The 15756-nt window shown below is 45.7% G+C and overlaps 1 protein-coding gene across 4 annotated transcripts in view; it reads left to right on the forward strand.

Annotated features, from left to right (window-relative positions):
• The window catches only part of FERMT2 (FERM domain containing kindlin 2), a 51093-nt gene extending 35676 nt beyond the window's left edge, over positions 1-15417 (forward strand). For 2 of the 4 annotated variants that reach the window (XM_062618476.1, XM_062618478.1), the window contains 12 exons: positions 168-393; positions 535-637; positions 964-1071; positions 2682-2816; positions 4953-5002; positions 7618-7742; positions 8941-9047; positions 9406-9627; positions 11771-11791; positions 12303-12427; positions 12649-12790; positions 14058-15417. In XM_062618476.1, the coding sequence (XP_062474460.1) occupies positions 168-393; positions 535-637; positions 964-1071; positions 2682-2816; positions 4953-5002; positions 7618-7742; positions 8941-9047; positions 9406-9627; positions 11771-11791; positions 12303-12427; positions 12649-12790; positions 14058-14231 (1538 nt within the window). In that variant the 3' untranslated portion in view covers positions 14232-15417. The remainder of the gene's footprint in view (positions 1-167; positions 394-534; positions 638-963; positions 1072-2681; positions 2817-4952; positions 5003-7617; positions 7743-8940; positions 9048-9405; positions 9628-11770; positions 11792-12302; positions 12428-12648; positions 12791-14057) is intronic. The other 2 variants (XM_062618477.1, XM_062618479.1) reach the window with 1 other exon arrangement.
• The last annotated feature ends 339 nt before the right edge of the window (positions 15418-15756 follow it).

Genomic DNA, 15756 nt, shown 5'->3' on the forward strand with positions numbered 1-15756 from the left:
AAGCAGCACAGTGTTTTCCCATTGCGGAAAAAAAAAGGAAGAAAAATGATAAAAAAGGGAAGGTTTTTCATCCACTGGCTTCAGTTTTGTGTCTGAGTTGGATTGGTTGGGAGCAGGCAGGGCTTGGCCCTAAGCTAACTCCCAGCTTTTATTCCTCTTACTGGTAGGAAACATATATTCAAGCCCAGGACTGTATAGCAAAACGATGACGCCGACATACGACGCTCACGACGGCAGTCCCCTGTCACCCACTTCAGCCTGGTTTGGTGACAGTGCGTTGTCAGAGGGGAACCCGGGCATCCTGGCTGTGAGCCAGCCCGTCACCTCCCCAGAGTCCTTAGCAAAAATGTACAAGCCACAGGCGTTGCTAGATAAAGCCAAAACCAACCAAGGGTGAGTTAAGGATTTGGTTTTCTGCTCTTTTCTCTTTTTGGTTTTTTTCAAGATGCAGTTTTAAATTGTGTTCTTGAAAGCATCACTCTGACTTCACCAGAGCTCTTTGTGTGTGTGTTACTCCATATTGACAATTTACAGATGGCTGGATTCGTCCCGATCACTTATGGAGCAGGAGGTGAAAGAAAATGAGGCTTTGCTGCTCCGGTTCAAGTACTACAGCTTTTTTGACCTGAATCCAAAGGTACAGAGTTATTTATTTTACTCACATCTTACAGACAAAGGCTTTGAGCAAAGGGTGCCTGTATCTCCAGTGTGCTTTTGTTTTGGTAAATCCTCCACTACTTTGAAAATCAATTATGCAGGCAGCAAGACCAATTTGCATGCTCCCAAGTACCAGTTTGCTAATGCTTAGGTATTGCTAGAGATGCTTAAGGCCACTCTGCTTTGGTGGTAGAGGCTTTTCAGTCTTAGATTGAGGCACTGCATTGAAATGAAAGATGAAGTGGTTTGTCTTGAGCTAGGATAATGTGTTTTACAACCAGTCTGTGTTTTTGTGCTGTGCCATAGTACGACGCGATCAGGATCAACCAGCTGTACGAGCAGTCCAAATGGGCTATTCTGCTGGAGGAGATTGAGTGCACAGAGGAAGAAATGATGATGTTTGCGGCACTGCAGGTAGGAGACAGCCTGGGACGCTTACAGTTTTGGTTAAACTTGTTTTTGTAGCTTTGCAGATGTCTCTATTAATGAATATTGATTAACACAATAAGTGAAACCTCCTGTAACTGGTGCTCTAAGCCCCACCTTGTCTTTGATGGAGCCTGGCCTTCTCATGCTTGTAGAAGTCAGATCATTTCCTGTCTCCTGGTCCTCACTTGAGCTTATTAGGCAATTTAAATATTTGCTGCTGCTTACTTCTCATGAAAAGGAATTTGGCCTTCTTTTAACCAAACATGTTCCTGTCTATCTTAACTTTAAGGTCTGCCCTTCTTAAAAAAACCCAGTAAGTACTCTAGGTTACTGAACTGTGCATTCTGGCACGCTGCCCCCCCAGCAGCTGGTGATAATCTGTGGGTTTCCCAGAACTATTTATTTATCTGTTTTATAAAATACTCAGCATGATTTGGCATAAATAGTACACCTGCTATTGACTTCTGTAAGACGGATGGCAGGCCCTTTACTATGTGTGGTCTGGCACGCCTCATTGCTGTAGGATATAGAAATAGCTCCATCAAGAGCAGGGCTCTCTGCTCCTAGGGCCCCTCCAGGGAAAAAAAAAAGAGAGTGAAAACAAATACAAAGACTGAGATTACCTCCCTGAACAGTCCAGAGTGGGCTGGGCATGGACCTTCCTGTAAGATTTTGTGGATGTTTTGGTTTTCTGGGGAAAAAACAGGTGCAATGCATCTTCCCAAACTGGGTGGTGTGGCTGATAGGCCAGAGGGTCAGGCTGCTCGCCAGAGGGCCCTTGGCAGGCTGGAGAAACGGGCCAGTATGAACCTCATGAAGTTCAGCAAGGGGATGTGCAGAGTCCTGCCCCTGGGGGGAGCAACCCCAGGCACCAGTATGTTTTGGGGACTATCCAGCTGGGAAGCAGCTTGGCAGGAAAGGACCTGTGGGTGCTGATGGACACCAAGTTGAGTATCAGCCAGCAGCGTGCCCTTGGGGCAAAGATGGTGAATGGTATCCCAGACTGCGTTGGACAAACCATTGATGGCAGGTCAAGGGAGGTGATCCTTCCCCTCAGCGCTGGTGAAGCCAAACTTAGAGTTCTGGGTCCAGTTCTGGGCTCCTTAGTGCAAGAGAGATATGGACATACTGGAGAGAGTGCAGTGAAGGGCCACAAGGATTATAAAGATCCTGGAGCATTTCTCCGATGAGGAAAGATTGAGAGAGCTGAGACTGTCTCCATCCTTGGAGATAATCAGAAGCCAACTGGACATGGTGCTGGACAGTAGCTGTAGGTGGAGGTAGGACCAGATGACCTCCAGAGCCCCTTCCAACCTCAGCTAGTCTGTGATGCTGTGAAAAGAGTATCTCTGCTCTGCAGAGTCCAGAGCAGTCCTTCGGGGTTTATACCAACTCCTTGGACTGAAAACAGCCAAGCTGGTCATTCCTGACACAATTGCACTCAGTGTCAGCACTTGCTGGCCTCTATTTATGCAGAGGGTACAGCTCCATTTTTCCACTCTGATTCCCAAGCATGATGGCTGTGTTGTGATGAGCCCATAGCATCCAGCAGATCACAAGAGCATCCCAATGAAATGCTGTGTCTTGCCTTTCAGTATCACATCAATAAGCTGTCTATTATGTCCTCTGAAAACCACCTGAACAACAGTGACAAGGATGTGGATGAGGTGGATGCTGCCCTATTGGATCTGGAAATTACTTTGGAGGGTGGCAAAACGTCAACGATCCTGGTAAGGGTTGCAGGACCTGGTGGCAAATGGCTCGTGTGTCCTGTCACCTCACACAAGCAGGAAGACAATCATTCCAAGCTGGGAATTCTTCCAGGGATCCTTCCTTTTTTATTTTCTTCCTCTCCTTTTTTTTTTTGTACTTCTGCTCTTACAGCATGAGGAAGTTGCCCACAGCCCAGTGAAGCAACACAAAACATAGACCCCAATAATATTTTCCTTAATATATCCCAATAATATTTCCCTGTTAAGTATCCAGGGGTAGTTCTGGTAGGAGGAGACCCTGGGCAGTGTCCAACATGGGGCCAGAACCAAACTGGAGCTCTGCTCTAAGCCCAAGGCAGCGTAAAAACCTCTTTGATCACATGCATGTACTGAACCAAAGGCTTCATTTAAGCTGTAAAACTGCCTTCTATTTTTTGGGTGTTCACAGTTAATTTAGCAGGGAGAGCTCAGCCTGTCCTGTGTGCCCAGCTCTGCATTGCTGCAAAAGTCAAGTGCAGTATTGCTTTTTTTCCTGTTGGGACCATAAGACCAAATGGTGTTGGAGAAATCTTGGAGGAGCTGGGGTCTTACTGACACCCCCTTGCACTAAGTCACTTTCCTTAGTAAAATAATGGAAAACTGAATTAAAATTAATTTGGTTTCTGTTCTCACTTACTGACTTCCCAAAATACTGGATTCTTCACGCTGAGGTTTCTCTGCCACTGTTTCTAATTCGTGGCAAAGTTTTACAGCACCTAAAACAGCTGCTGTGATTTTCAGAAATAACTTACGCTTATGAAGCCCTATTTTTATGGGACTGGATTTGAGCCTGGAGTGGGCTATGACTATTTCAGAGGATTTCTCAGCTTTTTTTTCTGATACACTCTTTTGACACTGGTTTTCCACCTTTAAAAATGTAAAGCCCAAGAAGTAAACTGCAGAGAAAGGACTGAGTCCAGTCAGACTTGGCCCAGGACAGCTTTTCCAGGCATTTTGCGCATTTATGTCATTTCTGAGTTTCATTTTAAGTCCTTTCAAACCCTAAAATCCCTGAAATTTTCCAGTCTTACACTTCATATAATTTCTTTAAGTGCTCATGAAGGATCTTTTTGAAGTTAACATCCATACTTAGCCTGCTTTACTAGCACTAATAACAGCAGAGGTTTCCAATATTAAACAGTCGCCGCAGGGACAGCAGTGCTCCTTTGGTGCGACAGAAAGAATGCCAAGATTTTATCGCCAAGAGATCCTTTATAATTTCTTTGCAAAACCAGATTTGAAGCACAGTGCTTAGGAACAGTCCCTGCCAGAGAGGAGGGAAGATGACAATGATTCATCAAAACTCTCCATCCCTTTCCGTAGGGGTTGCTAGCAGTAGCCATTTCCAGATGCACTCGAGTAATTGAATACAGATAATGGGCAATTACTGGATTGTTTGTTTAGATTCTGCATTTTTTTCCCTGTGGTATCTATAAACAGCATTGCTCACTGCGGACGGAAAGTAAACTGGCTTGCTACTGGAAGCTGTTGGAACAGTCTTTGATTTCTCTGTCCTTCGAGAACCCTTTAGTTTGAGCTTGTGGGAATTGCAAGTGCCACCCTGTATATTTTTCTCCTGCATATAATCAATATTTAAATATAACATAAACATAACATAAATAACATTTAAATAACATATTTAAATATAAGTAACATCAATATTTAAAAAGCTGGGAGCAGAAAACCTTTCCAGACTGTCAGAAAACCCTTCCCTAGTCCTCCATGGACATGCAGAGCAGCATCTTTTCCTTTTGTTTGGAGCATAAGGAAATAACTAAGGGAAGAGAAAAACCCCTATGCGAACATGAGCTGGTGTGACCGCCAGTGACCTCGCGGGTGGGAATTGGCTCCAGCAGCAGCAGGAATTCCTCAAAGGAAAATAAAACCTTGTCCTCTGGTTTGCAGACAGCACTTCTGTGCCATGGATTTTTCTCTGCTTGCTTCTCCTGTGAAGTGGATGAGGCTTTCTCAGGAGCATTTTCATGACCCCTGAGCCCTGATGTTCAGTGAAGCTGCCCCTGGCTTCCTCCCCTGCGCAGCATCCCTTCTCTCACACACCCAGCACCCCGGCCCCACTCTGGCATGCGGGTGAATGGGGTAATCTTTTCTTTTCAGGGTGACATCACTTCCATCCCCGAGCTCGCCGACTACATTAAAGTCTTCAAGTAAGTGCTGATGGGAAGGGGTGCTTGTGAAACTGGTAATGCCTGTGAATAATTAATGGTCCTATCGCCTAAATCCTTTTTTAAATTTATGTCCTGGCCTTAAGATCTTGCTGCACACACTACGTTATTCTCCTGTGAAAAGCCACCAGGCAATTGCTGTGTAATAGCACAGCTCACTATCGGTGCTTTCTTACTGTCAAAACAGTTTACTTTATCCTGTAGCACAGTCACTATTACACACTATTGAAATACTTGATACTGAACTTGATCAGTTCTTAAATACAAAACAAAGAGTGTTTTCCCACTGTTGCCACCCCAGCAGGTACACATCCCTCCAGGAAAGTTTCCTGCATCCCGTAGCCAGGAGTGCGTGCTGGGATGTTTGTCACACACTTAATGCCCAGGGGATAATCAAGCCATCCTAAAATTAGAAGTGGAACATAGAAACCTTACTCCTCCTCCTGGTTTGGAAGAGGCTGGGTGAATTCTAAAGAGCTGAGATCCCAGTCACTCTGCCCTCTCCTTGCCAAGAGGAGCAGGTTAAGCTGACTCTGCTCTGCTCCTCCTCCAGCTCACTCAGGGTTTAGTTTGGGGTGGTTATATTTTGCTTTGACTCTGATGGTGGTACGTGAAAACCGGGAACGTCTGGACTTGGAGTAACATTTTGGCAGCCACGACCGTCTCTTGCAATTTATTGCCTGCTGCAGCAAGGATTCCAGTGAACATTCTGGAAACTGGAAATACGGATGAGATTCCACAGCATAGCTATAGGATATAGAAGAAAAGCTGTAGCCAGTAAAACAGTTCTGGAAGAAGCCTTTATTTTATTAATTGTTTGGTTCTGGAGCCAGAACTTGGCACTTCTGCTCTGAAAAGCTCTTTCTTCCTCTCTGAAGGTAAATTAATAAGGTCTCCATCAGGGCTTATGGACTGTCTCAACTGAGGCAAAGTTTCAGGGCTGCAGCCTGTGCCCTGCATCTGAGTGGCTTTCCCCCCACCTTGAACAAACAAACAATCCCCTTGCTATTTCCTTCAGTGTGCTTGTTCGCAATAAAATGAGGCACGACTTGGGGAGCTAATTGCAAATTGGAGTGCCAGTTGGTGGGACAGGAGATGAAGCAGCAAGAAGCTGTTGGCTCCTCACCTGATGCAAGCCCCAAGTGCTGGGTTGGGATTTGAGGCTGTCCTGCCATGGCAGGGAGGCACAGAATTGCCATGTGCTCCTAAAAATGTTGGCCAGGTGGTATTTTAGTGCCAGGAACCCAACATAAATGACATGACATTAGGAGATGGTCCAGCTTTGGACATGCTTCTTGTCACACTTCAGCTGAAGAGGGGCTGCAGCATACGTCCCTAGTATGCCTTACATAGAATTCCTACATGTATGTCCCTATAAATGCTTGGTGTTGCTGCAGTTTTGGGATGTTTCTTTCTCCCCTGCCACCCATGTTACTGCCTGTGCTAGCCAAAAGATGTATTAAAGCATCTTTAGCAAAGCATGAGAGCGAAGGATGGAAAAACCTGCACGTGTAGGATGGCTTGGCTCGAGGTTGGTGAATTCTGTAGTGGGAGGCAGCTTTCAAAAGAAACTGCAGTTGTAAAGTTTGTATAGGACAGGGCTATGTGTGCCAGGGCTTTAGGAGGAGGAAAACCAGCACAGACAGAAGGAGGCAGCAGATACTTCAAGTTCAGATGTCCATTAGTCGTGTGGGAGCAGCGAGGCTCATTCAGACACTGTGTTTCTCCCACACCATCCCAATTTCCTTCTGACTCACACACCCTGAGCAGCCTCCAGCATGGTTTTGCTTGGAAATGAAAATGCAGAGGTCCATCACAAGCTCTCAAGGACAAGCAGTTGGGGCCATCACACATGTGATTCTTACAGATGAGGGTTCAGCAGCTGTTTCTGGGATGGAGATGTGAGAAGTGCACTGCAGGGAGAGGCTGCGAACACAGCCTGTGAATAAGGTTTAGAAATTAACTGGGGTTAAGAAATTGAGAAACTTGCAGCTCTGGAAAGGTCCTGGGCTCATGGTGGGATGAGCAGGCTCAGGGTACCACCATGCCAGGTGGTCACTTTTGCTGCAGGCTTGCAGCCCCATCAGTTCTTATGCAGAGTCAAGCAAAATCCGTGTTTTCCATAGAAAAGAGCTGAACCTTTTCTGATGTAAAGTGGAGTATTTAAAAAGAAAACAACAAGTGTACTCATGCATATACTTGTATTCTCAGTACTGTCAGAGTGACAGATCTGTTAGAAGTACCGCTTCCTTTCAGAGCTTGAGCAAAGTGGTTCCAGTGTAATGTGGTGGGTGAAGAGGCATAATTCACAGCAGTTTGTAGACAGGTCTATTCTTGTAATACAGTTCTCCAGCTCCCCTGACCTTGCCCCAAATTAGTGGGACCTCCATGGGATCGAAGAATCCAAACTTGCAGTTACAGCTCAATTTCTTAACCCACCATTGTAGTGAAGGGATGATGAGTGGTGGCTGAGCTTACAGACAGGGACTGTCCCAGATTGCTGACACCAGATTTTCAAGGGTGAAATGAGTTTCCTGGTGCAGCAGCTTGGTTTAGGAGCTTAAACTGAATTTTATGTCCCTCAACTTGTCTGGCAGGCCCAAGAAGCTGACGTTGAAAGGCTACAAGCCATATTGGTGCACATTCAAAGATACCTCTATCTCCTGCTATAAAAGCAAAGAGGAATCCAATGGGACTCCTGCGCACCAGATGAACCTGAGAGGTAAGAGAAGTGTAAATGCTGTTGTATTTTATTGTACTAATCGGCTGGTCCTCTTGCATCTTCTTTTCACACTGGTTTATCTTCTTGGGATGCCATCCTAGGGTTGGGTAAATACATTTAAAGGAATGAGGGTGGCTGGGTTTGATAGAATGGCATATGTTTAGACTTCTAGAAAGTGAGTACATGGTACTTGTGACCCCAACCCACCAGCTCCCAAGGAGCATGGGGAGACAACTTGCTGTTCTCCTTTTTGTCATGGCTATCCAAAGGAATTGGACTAACTCCCAAGCAGAGAATAAGCCTGAGCTGGAGAGAACAGACCATTCTCTTCCTCTGCTGCCTTTTAACTTTTGGTTAAAAGGTGCTGGTTGGGACCAGCCTTGCTCTATCACTCCCTGTGAGCTTTGCACATGAGTTTTTAAATTCCTGCGGCTGTTGGCTTTTCTTATGTCAAGTGAAACATTCCTGCTCCAGCAGCCACCGAACTGCAGAGAGCTCATTTTGTTCCCTGTGGAGGCAGGACATGTGAAGCCAGGTGACCTCAGGCTGCAGATAGGGTGAAGCCTGGCCTGCAGGACCTTTTTGGGAGCTTTTGGCATATCTGCTGTGATGGCACTTCTAGATCTCGGAGGCAGAGTTGAAGCAGTGCCCGGGCTAACTTGGTTGGTTCAGTTCATCACCCCCCACTGTTTATGCAACCACTTGTAGTTTTCTACAGACACCAAAAGTGGGATGCTCACACCTCGCTAGTGACTATAGCAGCGATGTGCCCGTCTGAAATGATGTATAGGGGTTTGGGGGTGAGAGTCCCCACCCATCCTGCCACCTTATCCCACCGTTCCATAAAAATGCCAGCCATCGGGTCCATTCACAAGGCCAGGCAGGATCTACAAGGTGAATTCTGCAAGCATGCTTTAGCTTTGGCTCCCTTGCTTTTAGATCAGGTCTTGCTTTTTGCACCCTTTTTTCTTGTCACTTGGAAAAAGAGACATTGGACAAGTTTTTTTGTCCCTGCTATGTAGAGTGTTCATCCATCAGAGATGTGGTGCAAAACTTTTGCAGTGCTGAGATGTCATAGGAAACAGTGTTTATAGGAGAGCTTTGGTTTTCCTTTTCTTCCTTTGTGTTTAGGGTTTTTTTCCCCCTTTTTTTAAAGCATGGTTCTTGACACCCCTGTTAAACCCTGGCCTCATTGCAGGATGTGAAGTCACCCCTGATGTGAACATCTCTGGTCAGAAGTTTAACATCAAACTTCTGATTCCAGTGGCGGAGGGAATGAATGAAATCTGGCTTCGCTGCGATAATGTAAGTTTATCACTTGGACTGGCTGTCTCTTTGCCCTTTGCCTACCATCAGCTCATGTTCAGATGGGCCGTGTAGCTGGTGATGAAAAAAAAAGCAAATGCACTCACGTGTCTCAGCTCTGTGTTCAGTGTTGCACGTGGGCACACGCGTGAATTTGGAGTAGAAAATTAGCCCCTGCTGTTCCCTGGCTTTGTCCCATGGTTATAGTCTACACATTGGTTGGGTTTCTGCCTGTCTTCTGTGTGTGCTTCAGTCTCCTGGGCTGGAAGGGAAATAAAGGCTCCCTGGAGTTTAACTGGGGCTGGCAGATGGTACCCCCACCACTCTGATGGGCATGGGTCTCTGTTTCGGGGGGCAGGAGACGCAGTACGCCAGCTGGATGGCTGCCTGCCGCCTGGCCTCCAAGGGCAAGACGATGGCTGACAGCTCCTACGGCATGGAAGTGCAGAACATCCTCTCCTTCCTGAAAATGCAGCATTTGAACCCAGACCCGCAGCTGATCCCAGAACAAATCAACACCGACATCAATCCCGAGTGTCTGGTTTCTCCTCGCTACCTGAAGAAGTACAAGAACAAGCAGGTACGTGCTCACCCGCTCTGCCGGCACGGTGTTGGTGTGGACCGGGCTGACCGTGCACCCATTTCGGCGGTACCTGGTGTTTAACACTGTGTGTTTTGGATGTGTCACTTAATCGGATGCACGTGGTTACTAAAATGAAATGCCGACTGAAATGTGTGGTTTCGATCCAGCACCTGGGGATGACACCCATGACCTTAATTCTGCCATACATTATGTGATGCTGCATGTACACAGCTTTGGCAGCAGGGAACTGTTTAACACATTTAAAATTCATTTACATTTACTTTGAATACATTTTGGGAATGGTTTTTACCCCTGCTGCTACTGAGCAACAGTGCAGCAAAGCATGGGTCAGCTGCCCCATCTCTCCCCTCACAGATGTAGCAGCGGTGAGATGAAGTCAGTCCCGGTGCTGGGATTAAAACCCCTTCCCTTGCACAGAGTCCGTGCAGAAATCCTCAGGATCAGCAGAGTTGCAGTTGCTTGCAGTGCTTTATCCAGACTTGGCTGTAATGCGGTTTGCATATTTCTCTCTTCGCTTTTCCACTACTTCCAAATGCCAGTCCTTGAAACATTTGCTTCATTTTGAGTTGCTGTGACTTGTGCTTGAACTCCACGCTACATTTGGTCTATGCATGACAGGGCTGAACTGTTCTGCACTGGAAATAAATGCATAACTTTCTGAGAGACATTATATGTCAGAACAGCAGTAAAAATAATTAAGTCATTGCTCTGTGGGCCTTTCTGTGACTTAATCGTTCAGCTGTAGCTTCACAGCCTGTGTGCTTCAGGCTGGCTGTAGCTAGATACAATTTTCTCCAAACCCAGAAGGCTGCAAGTCAGAGAAGCAGGAAAAATGTAACTTTTTACTGGCAAAGCATGATGATTTCCTGGCAGTAGAGTTACATTTTATATAGCCCTTATTATTCTTCTGAATAAGCTTTTATATCCACTTGGATAGAGGAGAGGCTGCATAAATATACCATTTTAATGCATATAATGCCTTCTAGGCTTGAACTCAGTAAAATGGAGGCACCTGGAAAAATATTAGCTTGCAGAACTTGCTTACTGTGCAGGTATCCTCATTAGAAAAATAACCTCCATCAAACCATGGGGATGGGCATGAGCCCTCTCCCTGCGCCACACTGGACCGGCAGCTGCGATGCAAACACCAGGTCCCATATAGACATGGGCTAAACATCAGATTTAGGCTTTTCCTTTATGGCCAGAGGCAGAGCTTGCGGCAGCGGAAGATGTTTGTGGGCAGCACTCAGCTGGGAGGAACGGAGGGATGGAGGCTGCAGGAATGCATGGAATTTGGCCACGAGGGTCCCTCAGCACCCAGACATGGGGAAGGAGAAGGAGGAGGAAGAGGTTGTGCAGCCCACAGATGGTGCTGAAATGGGAATTGGCAGTGGGCCTTGCTGGAGGATTTATAGAGGCTCTTGGTCCCACACCAGCCCCAGACCCACTGGGGTGGTGTTTATCTCCACATGCCCTTGCAGCAGCCTAGGGTTGGCAGGTTGGATTTGGGGAGCACCAAATCCTAAATACAGAAAAACCCAAACCAACACAAACTAAGCGTATTCACAGCTCTCAGGTGCCTTCCTGGGGTTCAGTGTCGGAGCAGTGTGCTGCTGGCTTGCAAGGGCAGATGCATCCCCAGGAAGCCCAGCTGATATCCTCCTCCAGCTGCCTGCTACCCCAGGCAGTATCCCCATCATCTCTCTGTATATCTCACATAAAAGGAGCTATTGAGTTTTAATGACCCATAGAAAGTGGGCTTGAGTTCGTGCAGAGGCACGGGGAGGAGTATGAGGACATTAATTCTCCTCTGAGCTGGCAGCTTCACTCTCCCCTTCATTCACCAGCAGGACCAAAACCATCTCTATAGGGTGCTGGGCAGCCAGGACCACACCAGTGTTCAGGCAGGGCCAGCACAAGCGGCAAGTGTTATCTTCTCTCCGTCCTTATGTTCACTTTGGCTGCTTTTTCACCTAAGAAATTGTGCATGTGGTTTTTTTGCTTGAACTTTGGTTTGCAGTTAATTTACACTTTTTCTTTGCTTTGTTGCCATTATTTCTGATTGCTTTTTTTTTTCTTTCTGCCTCCTTTTTTTTTTATTTCGCCTTGCCATCTTCAGCCAGGCTATGTAAGAGACTTGGTAAGTGACAGCAACAATAAAATAAAGATAAATTTAAGATAAAGCTTAAAATAGCCTAGAGCCCCTTTGGTTTGAAGGGCAGCAGGGAAAAGACTAGCAAAACCTACACCCTCCCCAAGAAACGTGGGCCCTGTGTGGTTTTTATAATGGTCCCCAATGATTCATGCTGTGAAACTGGAAACCCTACACCAGAAATTTGCCCCACTGTTTGCTCACATCCTGCATCTTAAACTAACTAAGCCTGAGCAGCTCTTTGCCTCCAGACAGCTCAGATCTATATTTGCTTTTATATGTCTGGAGATACGAAGCAAAAGCAGCTCCACGTTATCAGCTGTGGTCACGGGGTTTGAGCAGTCATAGCTGAAATAAGACCTCAGGGTAGAAATTGATTGTGTGTGTTCATAACCACGCTGGCACCCATACACCTCCCAAGTCATCACCCATTCGCATGACAGTCGAGATGCCACTAATGACCCCCTTGCCTAAAGCTGGTGTGTCTCACCACCCGCAGATCACGGCACGCATCCTGGAGGCCCATCAGAACGTTGCCCAGATGAGCCTCATCGAGGCGAAGATGCGGTTTATTCAAGCCTGGCAGTCGCTGCCGGAGTTCGGCATCACACATTTCATTGCAAGGTTGGTGGGTCTGCTGGGAAGAACAGGAGGGGTTTCATGAGCATGGAGCAGGTTAGATATGCAGCACATCCTTAGCTGTGGAAATTGAAGTGGAACTGAAATCAAACAGCAGTAATTGCATTGGCTCATAAACCCAATTTTATATGTTAACTCAGCTGCCGTTTAACACACGTAGCTGTGTATCGCAGGCATGCATTTATTAACCTCTCACTGCGTCACAGGTTCCAGGGGGGCAAGAAGGAGGAGCTGATCGGCATTGCCTACAACCGGCTGATACGGATGGACGCGAGCACGGGCGACGCCGTCAAAACCTGGCGGTTCAGCAACATGAAGCAGTGGAACGTGAACTGGGAGATTAAAATGGTGAGCTGGTGTTTTACACCTCAGGCGCTTCCTCTGCTGCTGTGATGGGAGACAGGCGCTGCTCTCGGAGGTGGGGGGGGTGTTAATTCAACTTTGTAAGTCAGCTTGTAAAAAGTCAGGTTTTCACAGTGCTGTTTTCTAAAGCGTGTCCCATCCAGCTGCATTGATGTGATACAGTTTCTCCTCCCTCCTCTTCTCCCTCCTTAGAGATCTAGCAGAGCTTGTCCTAACTGTTGGTGGAGTTGAATATGACCCTTAAACAAAAGAACAGCAAACCCTGAACCTGTCTTTAACACAGTTACACGCTTCCTGCATAACCATTTTCTCTGGTCTCTGAACACCCACTCAAAGGCAGCAAAATAAAATCAGACTAGAACTGATGCTCAGGCTTGACCCTAACAGTAACATAAATGGACCGGCTTTATATGCACTAAAATTCCTTTTATTTGCAGTACAGCTCAAACTTCCATGTAAGTAATGAAAAGCAACAGTAGAGCCATCACTAGGCTCCAAGATGGGCTTTTACCCAACTGTTAAATTTGGATGAGCAAACTTTCTCTGCTCCTTTTCAGTGGATCATCTCATCAGAATTGCCAGGGATACGTGAGGGCTTTTCTTCTGCGGTTTGCAGTCATTAAGAGTTGCTAGAGAAATTATTCAGCTTCCCCTCTGCCTCAGAGTCTTTGTTTTGACTCTGTTGCAAGCCCAAATATCCCAGTTATTCGTCTCGGATAGTCTGCTGGGAATTCCCTTCCCTCCTGTAGAGCTGTCACTGATGGGGGGACAAAAAAATAACAGGCATCAATAAACAGGCAGTCTATTCAGTCACTGCAAAATGAGCTCCCCGCAGCCCCCACTGAGCATTTCTACAGCCAAATTTCCACTTACAAAACCAAAACTCACAGGAAAAAGTGAAAAGATACCGCTGAGAGATGCAGATGTGCTGGGTAATTACCTGTGAGTCACGGCAGAATGAAAGGTGTAATGAGAATTTAAGTAAATAAATAAAAAGATAAATAAAATAGAAAATTAAATAAAAGTAAGAGGTATTTGTGTGTCTAAACATTTGAATAATAGTCACTGTATCATAGAATATCTCAAATCGGAAGGGAGACATAAGGATCAAGTCCAAATCATCGTTTTTGTCACTGGCTTTTGCTTGGAAAAGGCATCTGGGTTAACAGAAAAAGGAGAATGAGACAGAGGGAAGAGTGTATGGCAGCGCCAGTCCTTCGGGTGAGCCTAACGCTGTGGTTTTGCTTTCTAGGTGACAGTGGAGTTTGCAGATGACGTTCGGGTGTCCTTCATTTGCACGGAGGTGGATTGCAAAGTGGTTCACGAGTTCATCGGCGGCTACATCTTCTTGTCGACACGAGCGAAAGATCAGAATGAGAGCTTAGATGAAGAGATGTTCTACAAACTGACCAGTGGTTGGGTGTGAGTCCCATGTACTGTACACCGAGAGGAAACCCCATGGCCATATTAATATTTAACTTTAAAAAGCTGTTCTTTGAAATATGCTGCTTAATAAAGTAAGCTTGAAATGTATCTTTTTTTTATCATGACAATTTTTGCATTACCAGACCAGTTAATCTGTGTGCACTAATGAGCACTTCTGTTAATTTGCTGTAACAAGACCGCATCTGGGCCAGGGAGATCGTGCTACTGGCCTTGAGATACAGAATCTGATGGGCAGATCAGGATAAGATTTGACTGACTTAAAATAGCCAATTTTCTACGAGAACTCTAAGCCATCTTCTTGTAAAGCCATCCAGGGCTTAACCTATATGAAGTCTATTTATCATGTTTAATGCATGAGTGTTTTCTTTTTCTTTGTGTTTTTTATTCTGTACATGTGACCTATTTGGAAGTCGTCCCACCCGTAAGTAGAACTGCCATCTCTCCTTTCACACTACATGCACCAGGACTGCTGCAGGTGCCTGACATGACTTTGAAGACAGTTGCGTGTGGCCTCGAAGATGACCTTCTGTTAATCTGTTATAGCTTGGTTTTATTTGTTAACTTGCCTTTTGATAATCATTTATATTGTCTTATTTTTTTTAATTTTATTTTATTTTTACACCATATTGTGTTATGACACTTTTAGTATTCACCAGCATAGTCACTGTTCTGCCTATGATATGCAAACTTTTTCATTACAATATGAAGTAAAGGTCTATGAAGTACAGGTTTTGTGTAACTAATGTAAAAAACACAAATTTTATAAAATTGTACAGTTTTTTTAACTAGTCTCACAAGCCAGCTAGAATACTGCATAGATTTGGAGTATCAGCATTAAGTCTAGTATGTCTGTAAGGGGTATGGGGAGTAACCAAGAAACAAAAGGAAACAAAAACCAAAACCCCACAATTTTAGTCCAGCAATTTTTTTATCTAAGTTAAATGGGATTTCAGAGCTGCGCCACAACACCCTCAATAACCCATACCCAGGGCCAGGACCTCCCTGTTCGTTAAGCCAGCGCCGCATTAACACTAACAGAGAGGGATCTCCTGCCCCACTTAATGCTGAGGAATAACCAGTGTTGTGTTCCTGTAGTCTGTGGTTTCAGGACTATATACAAATGCATTTTATTTTAAATAAAAGTCAAATCTTTTATTTAATATTCAGCTGCTGCTCCTGGTTTTTGTGCTTCAACTGCGCTACAGCAGGGCCTTAAGCGTATCCCATGTGATTCAACCACCCTGTGCCATCCCTACACTTCCTCCCAACACCTTATCCTGAGCTTTCTGAAACAAAATGGTACCAAACGCAAAGCAAAATACAGGGATGGGCCAGGAGTGGCCAAAGCCCTGTTCCCTGCCCAGGCAGGCAGTGGCGAAGCAGCCCAGGGATGCAGGGAAAGATGCTGCTAGGACACATGGAGTCAGTATCCTGCCATCACCTAGTTTGAAGACTGCTGGTGGAGCATTGAGCTCAGTTACAATGGCAAAAAGGAAGATAGATTT

This window comes from Pezoporus occidentalis, unplaced genomic scaffold, assembly GCF_034315485.1.
Source record: "Pezoporus occidentalis ecotype Australia unplaced genomic scaffold, CSIRO_AGI_Poc_V1 ctg200, whole genome shotgun sequence".
NCBI classification, from domain to species: Eukaryota; Metazoa; Chordata; class Aves; order Psittaciformes; family Psittacidae; genus Pezoporus; species Pezoporus occidentalis.